Source organism: Haemaphysalis longicornis, unplaced genomic scaffold (genome assembly GCF_048455015.1).
Source record: "Haemaphysalis longicornis isolate Haplotype H1 unplaced genomic scaffold, Haemaphysalis longicornis Haplotype H1 scaffold_1, whole genome shotgun sequence".
NCBI classification, from domain to species: domain Eukaryota; kingdom Metazoa; phylum Arthropoda; class Arachnida; order Ixodida; family Ixodidae; genus Haemaphysalis; species Haemaphysalis longicornis.
The window spans coordinates 362,453,760-362,469,695 of NW_027526203.1; the positions used below are offsets into that span (position 1 = coordinate 362,453,760).

At 44.5% G+C, this 15,936-nt stretch overlaps 2 protein-coding genes across 3 annotated transcripts in view; both read left to right on the top strand.

The window, feature by feature from the left end:
- LOC144155014 (trifunctional nucleotide phosphoesterase protein YfkN) overlaps window positions 1–15,936 on the top strand; it is a 146,345-nt gene that overhangs the window by 22,661 nt on the left and 107,748 nt on the right. The gene's annotated exons all lie outside the window — the stretch shown is intronic.
- The window catches only part of LOC144155011 (beta-catenin-like protein 1), a 35,902-nt gene that overhangs the window by 812 nt on the left and 19,154 nt on the right, over window positions 1–15,936 (top strand). For both annotated transcript variants that reach the window (XR_013319494.1, XM_077686193.1), the window contains exons 4-10: window positions 6,845–6,951; window positions 9,849–9,988; window positions 11,717–11,814; window positions 12,351–12,444; window positions 12,912–13,003; window positions 13,886–13,958; window positions 14,546–14,604. Coding sequence is in view for 1 of the 2 variants with exons in the window: in XM_077686193.1 (XP_077542319.1) it covers window positions 6,845–6,951; window positions 9,849–9,988; window positions 11,717–11,814; window positions 12,351–12,444; window positions 12,912–13,003; window positions 13,886–13,958; window positions 14,546–14,604 (663 nt within the window). In the remaining variant the exon portion in view is untranslated. The remainder of the gene's footprint in view (window positions 1–6,844; window positions 6,952–9,848; window positions 9,989–11,716; window positions 11,815–12,350; window positions 12,445–12,911; window positions 13,004–13,885; window positions 13,959–14,545; window positions 14,605–15,936) is intronic.

Here is a 15,936-nt window from a genome sequence, read left to right on the forward strand (position 1 = left end):
GTGTGTGTGTGTGTGTGTGTGTGTTTTTCTGACGAAAAGCTAACGTGACTAACTTGCGCCAGTAGTTGGCAAATAGAGTAGCTGTAAGAAATCTCAAAGATTTGTTATCCCCTGAATACATTAATTCATGTCAGTCGGTTGGTCATGTCAGGTGTAGCTGGTAGCCAAAGTCACAGGCACTCCTGGTGTCTAACATATTGTGTCCATCGCGTAGCCATACCTTTATTCGGAGCGCACAGCGTGTTGGCCTCCTGCTTGCAAGGACAATCAGGAAATTGTAAGTCACGATTCCCAACAATGTACTGTTGACATTTCGACAGCATTTGACATGTCTACTATGCTGTTATGCAAGACAAGGTGCAGCAGATGTGTACATGTGCATGCGTGCTGTCTATAGACACCATTTTCCTGACGCGTAAGTCCGAAAAACATAGTGGGCTGAATCATTCATATAGTGGCGGAATAACCCAGCGAAGCTGTTTGTTTCATCGTGTTGCACGCATTATGAAATTATGCACTAACACACATAATTGCTGACATAATTATGTTTGCATGCACGTATACAACTATACACATTTATTTTGAAATTATTGCGAGCACTGTTTTATGATGTGGGTGATTGGCAGTGAGAATCTCAGCGTTCGTGCGAGACACTCTCTAGGCGAATGTCGAATGGATAACCATGAATGGTCATGGGCGGGCATGTGTCTGATAACACAAAAGTCCCTCGTTAACTCTAAGGGGTAAATTCACTGAAAATTTCAAGATAAGCAAAGTTTCGAGTTAAGCGAAATGCCGAAAATTTGTGGCCAGGTCACTGAAATAAGAGCTAATGCTGGTAACCCAGGGGCTTTCACAGGGGCTTTCGTATTAAGGCAAAAAAGTTCACATGGAAAAAACAAATTTTTATTGCAAAAAAAAAGAACTGCGTGATGCTCGCCTGTTTCCCGTTCGCATCCAGTCCCAGAAAAGCATTCTCGAGCTGCTCAATGCATCGCATGAATTGTTGGTCGCCACCATTACACCCTACCTTGTTGCAAAGCAAGGCGTAGCATCTCTGTTGTTGTAGGCATTTCTCTAGGCTCCTCTTCGTCCTCATGATCAACTGCATCATCCATGGCACTCACAAAGATGTAGGTGTTGGAGAGCATTCCGGTAACTGCGATATTGGCCTTGTACAGCGTAAACTCGTTCACGATTGCGTTCGGTTCGTAGTGGCAGCTAAGCATTCGAACGGAGACCTATCAGCTGCCTGCAGTGGACTTTGCCTTGCGTTCTCTCAACATTTTGAGATATCTGCGGTCCCCTGAAAAAATGTTTTGAGATAAAGGGGGGCAAATACATGGTGGCTATGGGAGGTAAATGCACAGTGAAAAAAAGTTTCGATTGACCGATATTTCGAGATATCCGAGTTCGAGTTAATGAGGGATTGCTGTACATGAATCCAAAGTCATCAGCTTTGTATCTGATAAAGCAGTCATTTTGCAGTTTCGATTCATCCACATTAAGGTCATCTACCACGACGATGGGCACGGTCTGGTGCGGAGCAGTGGACGCACTGTGGAATGACTCGTGCTATTAAACGCCTCATGCTATGAAACCCGTGTGCTAGTGTACAGGATAACAGGAAACCCCGACTAGCTTTACTAGAGTAAGAACTACCAAGCTGTAGTACTAGCCACGTAATGAGACCCGAAGACACACACGGGTTCAAGTACTCGCGCTCACTGGGCAGATTCCACGCTTCGGTGACAAAGTTTTGGCTTTATTGCCAAGTAAATATAGGTAAAATACTCAACAACATGACTGTAGTTCACAGCAGAGGCAAAGGCTCTGTTTGCTTGCTAAGCCACGGGGACTCGAATTCAGATGTCTGTCATGCTGGCTCCCGACAACCAACACCGTCCAAATCTCTGAGCAGAGTTCCTTGCAGGGCCAATTTAGACATTTATCATTGTGGCTGTGGGGAGAAGGGACCCCCGATCCGACCAACACCGACAGAGTGTGCGAGTGGACTCCTTTCATGGAGACAATGCACGCATCCAAACTTGGCTTGGTGGGAAAGGGGGTTCCTTTGTGAGATAAGGTGGCATCCTTGTTCTCAAGTTGTGTAGTATCGCAGGTACAGCGTGCCTCGCATGACCGGCAGGGGAGCTGTATGCACATGGCTATGCTACTGGCCAAGATGGCCGCCCCCACGACGGCTAGGTCCAACCATACACTCAAATAGAGGCATTGGGGCAGAGAGGGTTTACAATCCTTCTTGCCATTCCCTCTTTCCCTACCATGATTTTCGTTCACGGACATTTCCAGACTGGTTAAAATAAACAGTGCAAAAATAGGGATAACGAAAGGAAGCCACAACCAACTAGCCCAAACCCGTACTTGACCCCCCCCCCTTCCTGGGAAACACAAGGGGCATGCATAGGGGCTATAGAGAGAGACAGCTTCCTTGTAAAAAAAATCATCCCTTTTGATGGATACCCATGGCAAAGCCTTATGACTGTAATGGCACCAGTTGCCACCTTTTAATGACATTTACGAGGATACTTTTGCCTAGTTGGTGCACACTCTTGCAGTGTTAGCTATACCTTTGTTCTTTTTTTCTTTTTTTTTGCCTGTTCACGCCCTACAAAACTTGTCATGGTCACATCTATGTGCAATGTCAAAAAACAATTGATGTTTGATAGAGGCTGGAACACCAACAAATAGTTGTGTGCATTTCATCTTCTCTGAGATGAAATGCACACAAAACAACTCTGAGGACACCTAAGCACCTCTTATAGATTGTGAATGCAAAAGCTTTAATGTCCAGTTGACTGCCACAGGGCACTTTGTGCCTCACAAAGCACCTTGGCTGGCTGTTGCTTTAAGATTTTAAAATGTAGTAATTTGCTGAGAGCACGGAAACATCTACTGGAAGTAAGAGGGATTACTGGGTGACACCAATTTTGCAACCATTTCTTATATCAAAGCATTTGCTTCAATAAAAGTTTGTTAAAAGAAAGAAGCAACTTGTATTCTAAAGGGAAATTTATATTGACGAAGAAGTTAGACACTCAAGGCTGAATAACTTTCTCTCTCTGTATTAAAGCTCTGTATGCTTTTGTTTTACAGCAAACAATGCCTTGTTTGCAGAGAAATAAATAATTAAAGCTTGCATCTCTCCTTCCTGTTTTTCTTTTATATATTTTTTTGTGACTTTAAAGGCCAACTGCACTCAAATTTCACCTCGGCCAAATTTAATTTGAACGTACAGTACGTACCACCAAGCCAACAGGGACATGACGTATAGGCCTGTGAAATGCATTGTTAATTAGAAGCATTTAAAATAGCTTCGTAGCAGGTGGTGCTGCACCTGCCGATGGATAGCGCAAACAGCCTTCAAGCGGAAGTGACACTGCGGCCGGCCCTACGCTTTTTCTTATGGCCAGCGAGGAGAACCAGTCGAGCTGCACTGGGCGCGTTTCTCCTAGAGCTGCGGCGAGGGCAATGCGTTGTGCACAGGTTTGCTTTGGCCGGCCGGCCGCATGCGGCTGCTCGCTCGCCGGCTGAAACGTTGCTTCAGGCTGGTCGTAATGGCAGCGCTCCTCTCAATTTTGGTTTAAAAATCTCTGATTTTTCATGGTTGTTTGCACCACGAATACGCACATTTCACCTGTCATAGTGTCTATATTGCAATCTTCTTAGGCAGGCTATACGGGAATAATGTTTTCAGGAGGTTGATATTTTGAGTGCGGTTGGCCGGCCTTTAAAGAGCTTGTCACAAAGCACCCAAAGCAAGCCGGAGCCATGTTCTAAACTTCATCATTGCCATCTTACTGAAAGCCTATTTGGATTAGCTTTTGCTTAGCTCGTGAATGGAAAGTCATTCAGAAAGAATCCTTTTGACATCTGGGTATGGCAGTACCCAGGCAAAGTCGAGAATAGCACCTCCAGAAAGGGTGGCTTTCGATCCCCATTAGTTGCAAAGCATTCCTGAAAGGTGCTGCCACCTGGGAGAACGTGGAGAAAATACGCGTACAGTTGGCCATCACTTAAGTTGATAGCCGTCCCGGCAATGTAGCTGATTATGCTAATTTCTTACTGTTACCGTTGGCTGTTGTGTATGTGTGTGTGCAGGTAAATAGGTGTAATGGGCAGGCTCTCACAGCCACCTGCATGCACCTTTAACTAAGCTTGTACCGCAAAGCGAAACATGTCAATGAAATTGAAACTGAAATGAAGACTGCTGCCTGTGGTGGAGCATGGGACATTCTGTTTTGTAATGTTTGCTTGCCTAGGTTTGTTTCTTTTAGAAGGAACATGGTTTGCAGATGTTTTCTTACATATTTGTCTTACATTTACAGGTCTGTACGGCAATCTGTATTTTAGAAACATGCTTAGGCAAGTTCCACCAGTCAGGTTTCCCCATTCAAGATTCGGGATGTCACAGAATGTAGTCTGGGAAAGCGTATGGGGTGGTGAAACCTGTTTTCACACTTTTGGCGTTTTCCGCGTTAATAAGCATCTGCTGCTACTAGCGGTGTATTTGCATTCACAGAACTCTAATTTAGCGATATTGGCTAACTTGCTTTTACTCTTTAGTGTCCCTTTAAAGGTGATTTGAAACTTCATTGCTGTACAGACTGTAAGAGCAACTGGTGCCACTGCATACAGCATTTTAAGAGGCTAATAATCATTGTTTAAAAATTGCCCCAGTGTCGTGTGTTTTTTCAGGGGTGACGTACCCCTCCAGTGGCAAGTTTTTTTCCTTTGGAATGAAAGGAACAGCACAACTTTATTTTTTGTTTGCAACAAGAAAAAAAAAAAGCTTATACAGCATATTTCAAATGCACATTTTAGTTTTCCTCATTGTGTCTCCTGCACATTCCAGTAAATGTCAGGAACCCAGACAGGTGCAGTTTGGCACCTTACCCGCCGCGGTGGCTCAGTGGCTAAGGCGTTGCGCTGCTGAGCACGAGGTCGCGGGTTCGATTCCCGGCCGCGGCGGCCGCTTTTCTGATGGAGGCGAAAAGCAAAAACGCCCGTGTGTTCGAGATTTCGGAGCACGTTAAAGATCCCCAGGTGGTCAAAATTAATCCGGAGCCCTCCACTACGGCGCGCCTCATCGCCTGCGTTGCGTCGGCGCGTTAAACCCCACAATCAATCAATCAGTTTGGCACCTTTTGTTCCTGTTCCTTTAGTTTGCTGTATGTAAGAAAGTGAGAATGCTAATAAATAAATGAATAAATAAAAAATTGTTATTCGTTTTACCATTTGGAAAGAAACACCCACAGAGGTAGCAGCTTCATTTATTTTCACAAGTCAGAGCAGGTATGACAGTAAATGAGATGTAGATAGAACAGAGAGATAGGAGAGGGGTGAACAAAGGATGCAATGGATAAAAAGACATGCCAGCGGAAGTGCAGCCTTGAAGCACACGATGCCAAGGAGAGCACTTTCAAAGCCGGAAACTTGCCACAATGTACCAGAGACCACCGCAAGGAATACGAAAAGTAAGCTTCTACAAAGATGCGAGGTGTACGGACGCCTTATGCAGGGGTGCGGATCTTTGAGCAGGGAATTGCCAGTGTAATGATATACATGAACAGCAAGTTGCCGTTGTAAGTGGCGTACTGTTGTGGCGCAACGACCTCTCCCACAGAGGGAGTGATTTTGCTGCAATGAATCATAGGTATTTGAACAAAGAAATGCAAATCCTGTGGGTATGTCAGTGGCGGTGCAATGGCTAATAACGTTGTGTCTAAAGGTACATCCGATGTATCCAGAAGAATTACTTCAAGGTGCATCTGATGTATCTGCATGAATTTCTTGACGGTGCATCGAACGTACAATACAGCGGTCATTCTTTCTTTGATGTATACCTTGTATCCACAGCATCACCGTCGCACATATGGAATGCAGTCCTTGTAAAATTTCATAAAATAGGATATAAAGCAAGGAGCCGCACCTGCAGATATGAATAGCGAAATAATTGAGTTTGCTGCAACAGGCCTGAGGTTATCTCGTGTTCTGAAACATATTTTCCTGAAGTAAATGCACATTTGTGAATATTGATTTTATACATTACGAACTTTCTAGATTGGATCAGTACCTGCGGAAATTCTTAAAGACACTGTAGGTGCACGTATTCGTAAAAATATACATGTGGTGTGCACGATGGGCGAACACCGTTAATAGATGCGTGTAGCCATGAAAAAGATGTGCAAAATACTCATTGTGGCATCTTTTATATAAATGAAATATACACATGAATGGCCTGTGTATAGTGCTGGTTAGCGTCCTGAAAGCATCTTTTTCAGTAGGCAACAAAACACTCATGAACACGAAAGATACATCATTTGTACCCTACAAGCACTAAAATTATTGGCTGTATACATGTAGTCAGTTCTTTTCTTTAATATTTAGCATGCATATTTCCAAAAAACTAGGAGTGCAAGCACACAATCGTCCTTGTTTGGTGAACAGGCATCCTTTTCAAGATTCCGAGTTGTGGATTGAGGTGTAATTGGAAAGTTGAAGGACACCACCTCCGTACTAAAATGGCTGGGAATGGTTGGACAGCGATGTATATGGGGGGCCATGTGTGTGTGCGCATGTGCACATCTGTGCTTATGTTCTGTGTTATTCACAATTCTTTCAAGAGGGACTAAACGGAAATTTTTATCTGTGGATGGGCACAAAACAGTTATGGCTGACCTTATTTGTACCTTTACATTATACCGTTTTCACAGGTATTTGAACAATTCTGTTCAGGTGAGGCTTGGAAAGTAATGTAGTCAAGGGAACTGGATTCTGATTTCGTTTGTATCTCTGATGTAATTTTTGTTTTTATTTAAAGATTGACGTTCTTGATGAGACAAATCTCAAGAAGCTTATCCTCAACTTTGAGAAGAAAGTGCTCAAGAATCAAGAGCTCAGGATCAAGTACCCAGATCTTCCTGAAAAGTGAGTGCTGGCAGTGCAGCTATTCGTTTATACAGTTCTTGTTGTTGCATGATAAAAAGTAAACCTCTACCTCCTGGCAGATTATGATTAGTGTGGATTCTCGCTGAAGTGTTTTCATATAAGAATGACTATCCATGTGTGGCCATAATTATATTTTTGAAGAAACTTATCACCACAATAATCTGAAATGGTAACCACAAAACATGTGGCTTTAACTCTTTCGCTACCGCCGGAAAATTGACTAATTTTAGGGGTCCAAGAAAACATTTTTTTTCCTGCTAAAAAATTGGTTAGGCACTAATTGCAGGAACACAAAATGCAGATTATTTAACGGCCTTTCCAATAACACCAGTTTTTTAAAGGTTTTTATATATCATAGTTGTAAAAAAATATATCAAAATCAAAATTTTTGTCAAGTTGTCGAAAAAAATGATAAAAAAGGAGTTGTGTTTATCAAACCACCGGTAGTAGAGAAGATTAGAATATAATTTGTAGGGAAACATTTCAAAAACACGCCCTAGAAAAAATGTCGACTTGCGCGGAACAGTTTGTCAGATATAAAAAAAAAATGTTAGCATGCACGGTGCTCGTGTCATGCAGTGAAGCCCAACCTCCAATTCAAAATGTGCAATTTCAGGTGGTTTCCTGGAATAAACCTGGTGGTTTGTCATTATCAGAGGCACCAATTTGCCCCCACATAACGTAAAAACATCATGTCAATGGCTGACTTCTCATTTACAGCGAGCACAATATTTGGGACTAGCACGCGATGCGGAAAAAAAACATGCATGAAGTTGAAAACGGAACGCCGTGGCTGATGCTTGTTGTCGTTCACGGTCAGTTATCTCTCAAAACATAATGCTGAGCTTTATTATCATCTTCTTACTCGCAATTGTAGCCTTGCTCGCAGAAATAAGGTACGATGAGCTAGAATCGTGCCCTGCGATCTTTGGCCGAGTAGCAGTTGCACGATGAAAAAGATAAGCACAACGAGCCTCCTCTATTGCAGCGCCACCTAACATTTTTCAAATGAAACAATACAAAAACTTATCGGAGACTCCGTCCGAATAGACAGTTCAACTAAGCAGCAACATTAGACACCCGGATATACCCTCGCATGGAAACGAAACTGGAAGTCGAACAGCTGGCAGTGTAAGGCCGGTTTGAAGCACTGTCCTCGGCGGAACAGATATCTGGCGACTGGGTGTGATTTTTTGACTTGCATCTGAAGTTCTTATCGCAGAAATCGGGTTAGGGTGGGGGAAATCAGGAGTGCCGTGCTTTGTTCGAGGATCAGTCGCGGACGCTCCAGGCGCCATGGCAGGTAGCCTTGAAGTTGGGTAACTGCGTAGTAGCGCTAAATATGAATTTCGCGATGCAGAAACGAAACCGAAACTGTTGTAAACTGTTTGCGAATGGTCCTGGGGTAAGTAGAACTACCACAGTACTTAGAACAACGTGCGCAAAGGCAATAAAACTGCCTAAAATCATAAAGTAGCTTTGCAACCAGGCACTGCTTGACATTTTCAGCCGATTTCTGGGATTATTACTGTCAGAGCGCAAACCTGACGATTGAAAATCGTTTGCTAGTTCCCCATTCACGCCCTGATAGCAAAAAACAAGCACTGGTGCAGAGTAATTGCGAGTTGCACGCATTCTTCGTTAGTAGCAGTGACGCGCAATGACCACGCCCCTTTTCCACACCCAGGTGATTCAAAAGCGTGTCAAAAATCCCATTTCCATAGCAAAAATGAAAACAAAACTGATTTTGAAAGGCCATTTTCTGATCTAACTCCGAACAGCTTTACTTGTTCGAGAAACGCCTGGAACGCTATGAAAAGGCTCTCCCAAAAGTATCGATCAAATTGATCGATTTTGATAGGCGCGGTAGCGAAAGAGTTAATATAGACAGAGCTGGCTGATGTTCGCAGGGAGAAACTGAGTGCATGCATGGCTCTTGTTATGAGAGTGTAGTGTGTGTGACTTGGGTGATGTGGTTGTGCTTGGGTATTGAGTCGTGGCATGAGTGTTTGTTCCTGCAGCCATTTGTGGGCTGAAGGCTCATCTGGTTGGTTAGTTTGTGGTGCACTGCTTCTATCATGATGATAATGCGGCTTTTTGGTGTGGCCAAGTCATGTGTTGCGGGAGCTAAGATGTGAAGAGTACACTGGCATGTGTTTACTGTTGCTTTCCGCTTGGGTCTATTGAGATTGTGCAGAAACCAAAGGCAAAAAAAAAAAAAAGTATCTAGCGCACCTTAGTACTTTTTGTGAGTTGTAAATGCAAAAGCATTAATGACCGATTGTTGAACAAGTATGCTAGTATTCCAGGTGCCACCATGTTCCTCGGTGGCTAGAGGAACGGAAGTGGCCACAGCACCTACAGGTAGTGCAGTGATGCACCGCGCAGAGTTTCGGGCTCGCTGGTAATGGCTGCGCCACTGGGTGAGGCAGCGGCAGCCCCGCTGCGGTGGTTCAGTGGTTAAGGCGTTGTGCTGCTGAGCCCAAGGACGCGGGTTCAATTCCCAGACGCGGGGGCAAAAAGTGAAAACGTTGGTCTGTTCAAGATTTTGGCGGGTGTTAAAGATCTCCAGGTGGTCAAAATTAATCTGAAGCCCTCCACTATGGTGCGCCTCATCGCCTGTGTAGTGTCGGCGCAGTAAACCTCATAATCAATTAAGGCAGCAGCAGTGGAGTGAAGCTCTGCGCTGCACGTGCAATGCCAAAGTCATGAGCAGAAAATTTGAAAGTTTGTCTTTGTACATTTTTAATGAAAACACTGTACTTGCGGTCTGTAATAGAGTTAAGGTAGTTATCAAACGTTAATTTTTCAAATACAACGAGGATGTACGTTGGTATTAAGAGAACCTGCTTGTGTGTCGGCTGTGTCATTTACAGGTTCATGGATTCTGAGGTGGAACTTAATGACATCCTACAGGAAATGCACATTATTGCTACCCAGCCAGAACTCTACCCTGTCCTTGTTGAGCTGAACGCAGTCCAAAGCATTTTAGGCCTTTTGTCACACGAGAACACTGGTAAGGACCTTTGTTGCAAGTTAAATGCTGCTTTTTCTTTTAAATTATTAAATGCATATTGAATACAAGGATTTAGGGAATAAAAGCCATGCAGGTCTGATGGATAATTGGAAGGTGAGAAGTGCAAGTTGTGGGCTAACGTACGGGATAGTAAAGGACCCCGGCTAGCTTAGCTAGAGAAAGTGCTACGGGCCGTACGCTAGCCCCTGCGGAATCCGAAGACTCACGCACGGGTCCGGGTACTCACATGCGGTAGACAGACACCGGCAACCCAAAGTGAGGCTTTATTGCCTGGCAGATACAGGGCATATACCAAACAACACGACTATTGCTTGTGGGAAGACAGTGGCTCCGTTCGCTCGCTCAAGCCGTGGGACTCGGACTTCGATATCTGTCATCACAGCCGCGGGAGTGGGGGAGGCATCCCTTTCGACCTATCAGGACAGAGTCTTTTTGCGGAGTCCTGTGGAGCCAACTGGGTTCTTGGTTATCGGGGCGTTGGGACTAGGCACTGCCCAAACTAACCGATACCGGCCACATTGCGCAGTCGACTCCTCGGCGGAACGCTCGTTCGTCCCGCAGGTCGGCTCAGAGGAAAGAGGGTGGCGCGAAGGAAGGTGACAAGCTGGTCCTCCTTTCCCCGCACCCGTGCGCACACGTTTGCAGAGAGCCGGTTCGCCGCGTCGCATGGGGTCACGAAGAGGTCACGACTGACTAGACGCGCCGGCTGCCCAAAATGGCGGCTCCCAGCTCGCGAAAACGTGTGCAGGCGAGGTGTAGGGAAACAAGGGTCCCCACAAAGTTTGTCCAGTGGCTCCATTTTTTTTGCTTTGGAATCATTTCAGTGTAGTGATTTTTCCGGGGGGATGCCCTCCTCGTCTTTTTCTTTCTTCCTTTTGCAATGGAAAAGGAAAACGTACGAGTATGTCGGTGGCATGCCTGTACGGAAACACAGAAATGTATCAGTACCTCAGCACTAATACAGTTAAGTACACGTCAAGAGCTTTTGAGAGTTACTGTGTGCCGCATCGTCAGTCAGTGTTGGCCTCCAGAAATTTTTTTTCTAGAGGTGTCCACCGAGACGCAGAACCGACATAATTGTGGCATGAAAGTAGGTAGAAAGAAGGCTACATTCCATTCTGAGATAGGTAAAAGCTGGGCACTTTTTGTATTCAACTAGCACCATCTACCAGTTCACTTTGAACACTCCTGCCATTCTCTTGGGCCACTTCTGAAATGAGCCCGCTCTTCCACCTCCATGGCTAAAGGGTAGGGTCACTGGTTCTGGTGCTAGTGGCCTGGGTTTGAGCCCCTGCAATTTTAATAATTTTTTACCAAGTTTGATGATTTTCATTTGTTCTGAAAATGCTCTCGCAGACAATTCTATGCATTGTTTTCATAAAATGGGATGGATTGATATCATTTGGGCCTGTTTAGGTGCGAGTGCAGCCTATCTTCATGTTCGATCAACGACCTGTACCTCTCTCAAAATGGAATTTTGCAGGTGGAGGGGGAGGGGAGGGAGGCCATACTGGAGATGTTTTAAAAATTATCAGGTGTGGAACAGTTTCTTCTGGCCCTTTCAGGCACTGTTACTTAACAAACTGTATTTTGATCTGTGTGAGCAGTAATATATGCAGTTCTTGCATCAATACACGAACGCTTTTGTTTTCTGTAGACGTGGTCTTAGGTATACTATGATGTTCAGGGTAAATCTTGTCTCTGCAGACATTTCCATAGCAGTTGTGGATCTTTTGCAAGAATTGACGGATGTGGATTCCTTGCACGAAAGCCAAGAGGGAGCAGATGCACTAATTGATGCATTGGTAAGCAATTTTGTCAGCATTTTTTGAAATACAATGCAGTTTTCTGGCAATGACGTTTATAAATGCAACCCCAGTCTTTTGCTTAGTCTTTTCAAAGGCATTGAACAGAAAAGTGCTGTATAAATTTAAAATTTTCTCTTCTTACAGAAGAATCTTTTGTGTTTATACAACTTAGTAACTGCTATCTTTGTTTTGGGGAGTGGTGGCAAGTTATTCAATTCTAATAATTTTTCGTTGCACTCATAAAAGGAAAAATAAGCATTAAATTGGCAGGTGTTAAGAGTTACCAATTTTCTGGGAGAAATTAACATTATTTCAATAAAATGAAGGAGCAAATAATAGTAATAATAACTTCATAATGAAATGAAAGTTGGCACATGCGGGGAGGTAGGGATAAAATTCTTGCTTCAGAGCAGCAAAGTTTCTGTGCCAAAGTGGAAGTAACGTGCCTTTTTCATCAAATTCAGGCAGTTAAAGTATTGTATGGTAAGGGTGCTTTTGGCATTGTGTGTTCATTTTTAAAAATTTCGTTTCAGATTGAAGGTCAGATCGTTGCTCTGTTGGTGCAAAACTTGGACAGGCTAGATGAAGTCGTTAAAGAGGAAGGTGAAGGTGTTCACAACACTCTTGGTGAGCAAGCTTTTGTCGCTTTTAATTCTTCAAGCGGTCAGCAACTCATTCATTGTTCAATCATTATATACGAATTGCAAGAGGTTGACACAATATTCCACTATTTGTTCAATTGTGAGACATTGTCAGGTGAGCTCATTGTATTGACACAATTAGTGCAAAGAATGTCCCGGAACATGTGAGCAACCCTTCACCGTAGTGTCTCTCGTCAGAGTAATAGACTACAGGCCGTTACTCATTATCTTGGTGCAATTTTTACTGCTGGCTTGTGTCTATTAGTTTGAGCTTTGCTTACAGGACTTCTCTCGGAGTTGCTGTTGCTCATTTGGTGTGATAGTTTTGTTGAAAAGTGTATAATGCTTTGGATAGTAATCTTTTCTGTTTATGCTGGGGTCTGAGTGGGGAGGTGTGAATATTATTTTTGCTGCCATGAGACCACTGTGCAAAAGAACACACTGTTCTTTCAGCCATTATTGAAAACTTGACCGAGTTCAGGCCAGAACTGTGTATTCAAGCAGCACAACAAGGGCTGCTTGCCTGGATTCTCCGACGTCTCAAGGTGGGACATGTGTGTGCGTGTGCATGTGTGAACACGTGTAAACTGAAGGAGCACTGACGCGAAATTATTTGCAAGCCAAGATTGCTGTGTGTGTTGATTGCATTGTATGTCACAATATCTCCTGAGAAGTTTCAACTGTAAACATTTCGTGTGTTTTAAGTACTAATCTTTCACGCGGGAGAAAGGCAAGAACCGAGCAGCGTCTGCGTCATGTGGTGAGGTGAAAGGTGTAGATTGGGCCGTGTGCGCAGGGCAAGTCGTGAGCAGCGGGGCCTGACTACTTGTGCCAGTAGGGAGGGGTGCATATGGCGGTGGATCCGAGGCATTGAGATCAGCCGTCCCCACTGTTAGAGAGGTTTAGTGCCTACCGTGGCGGTGGTATTCGATGGCCACACTAAAAGTGCAGATGAAGATGCGTGGCAATTTTCACTCGCACTATCACCCCTTCTCCTGCATGTGCAACTTCGTTTTCGAGGGTTTTGCTGTGGCGGGTGGTAACTTGCTGTAGCTGAAATTGCACGTGTTGCTTCGCAGTTGCTGCCAGCGCTGCTGGCCACACTATGTGGCAGTGAGGTAACGGGGTGCGGGTGCCTGCGGCTAATACAGTGATGTCACGTGGGTGTTCTTGCTGTGGCAACAGCCCTCCGGCTTGATCGAAACTGACACAAATGAAACTGGCTGTGTATAATTATTTGTGCCGCGATTGGACTGGCCATCTAATGGGCAGTTCTGAGGTATTTCGCCAATGGATACGAATAGCGGCAAAAAAATGCAACAAAATTTTCGTGTCAGTGCTCCTTCAAGCGTTATGACGAAAAGTTCGGAGTTTTGTTTTTTTGCTTTTGGTCTTGTCCTTGGCTCTAAACTTCTTTTGCTCTGCAGGCCAGGCTTCCATTCGATGCAAATAAGCTCTACTGCAGTGAAATTCTCTCTATCCTGCTTCAGAATCATGAAGGTAAGCATCACTTTGGTGTCGTTTCCCTTTTTTTTTTTTTTTTTTTTACTTTTATAGGTGCACCATGTAAAGGGATGTATTTGGTGTGATAATGTATTAGCTTAGGGGAAGATGTTACCTGTTTCGTGTTTTTTTTAATGAAAAAATACACAAAGGCTTGTGTGTGTGTGATTTTAGCTCACACGGAGAAACCGAGTTGTCAGGAATTTTTTGGTCCTTACCTGTGGCATGCTTCATAGTGCAGGTGCACTTTCAGCATGTAACCCACCTCCTGAGGCATTTGTTTTAAATGTTTGTAAGTTCCAGCTTCCATCCCAATGGAGATCTTAGTTTTTTTTTTTTTTTTCTCTCTCTTTTTGATGCAAGAAAAATAAAAAAAATATCCAGTTTACGCTTCATTTGTTGGTCGTAACAAGTGTGTAGGCAACCATGCTTCACCTAAATTATTGTTTTATATCTGACCAATGTGGATAAACTAGCTGTATTTATTTAAAGAAAATGTCAGCACCGTGTGCAATGCTGTGTGGCTTTTATGTATATTTTGTGTTCAGTTTTTTAATCATGTGCCATATTTCTTATGCTTCCAGAAAACAAGAAACTGCTTGGAGAGATTGATGGTATTGATACATTACTTCAGCAGCTGTCTGTAAGTTGGTTCTCACTTGCGTTTTGTATTTTTTATTGCTGAATGCGCTGTAGGAACTTCGGTCGTAATTCATGTGCCAGCATTTCAGTTGCAGGCATTTTAGTTCGATCGTTGTGTAATGTTGCATCACCAAATGCAAATTCTGTGTGCTGCAAGAAACAAACCTTTGGTAAAGTCTAGTTTATATAGAGTAGTTGAAATTTTATCGTAGGCAACCACAGTAGGACTGCCCTTTCACTAGCTGTTCTCTTGGGCCTATTTTTCTGTGGCTGCTATTTTTCTTGGGTTGACAGAAAGGAAAATGCCCATGTACCCAATATGAGGTGGCCAACAAAGAATCCCAGATGGTCTAGATTATTGTGGGTCTCCTCCCTTCCCTCCTTCCCCTCCATTGCTTATGGAGTTCCCCCCCCCTTTCTGTTTTTTTGCGAGGCATATATCCTGCTTTCAACCTCTTAAAGGGGCACTGACACAAAATTTTGAAGGCGAGATAACGTCGGAGATAGATTGGTGGGAACACATATACATCATCTGCAAAATATCAGCGGCGAATACAGCCTAGAACATATTTAAAATCAATTTTGAAGTGTGCGAAACGCAACCGAGCAGCCAGCAGAGGACCACGCGCAATTGTAAATAAACAACATCCAAACACGTCACGAGTTTGTGTTTGCCGATTCCGCACTACCGTCGTTTTACGCGGGCTCGCCCGGCTCGCCGCTCCAATCGGAGGGCCGGAGGGCGGAGAAGCTTCTGCTCTCGAGAACGAACGACCCGATCGTTGGCGGCGGAGGCGCCGTGATTTCGTCAGCTAATCGGGCAGCTGGCCGCGACCAAAGTTCTACAGCGATTCCAGGCACTCTGTTTCTATTACTGTTTATTACCATTGGATGCGAAAACGCGCCGGAGGCACGAAAAGCCCACTGAGCTAGCCGCACGGTCGCTGTGCAGGCGGCGGCCACGGCCGCGAAGTGGCCCAGGCCGGCGCAGGTAGCTCGAGTGATAGCTTGTTACCGCTGCACGAAATTGTCCCCAAGTCCCGACCATAGTGGCTTACATGAGAAAGGATCGAGTTAATGATGCGATGGCGGGTTGCATTAAAAATTGTCATCTGCACCGCTTACGAGAGCGGCACTCGAATATCCGCCGCAGTGCTAAGCCGAACACATCTGTAGGCGGACCTGAAGGCAGACCGGCCGGCTGCTCCCAGCGCGCGTCTTGCCACCCCCCGTCTCGAGCGTCGCGCGTCGTTCTTTAGCCGCGGTAGCATTTGCACTCGCAGCGCCTGCGTCACATCCACGGTCGCTTTTTAATTAAGCGCCTCACGAGATC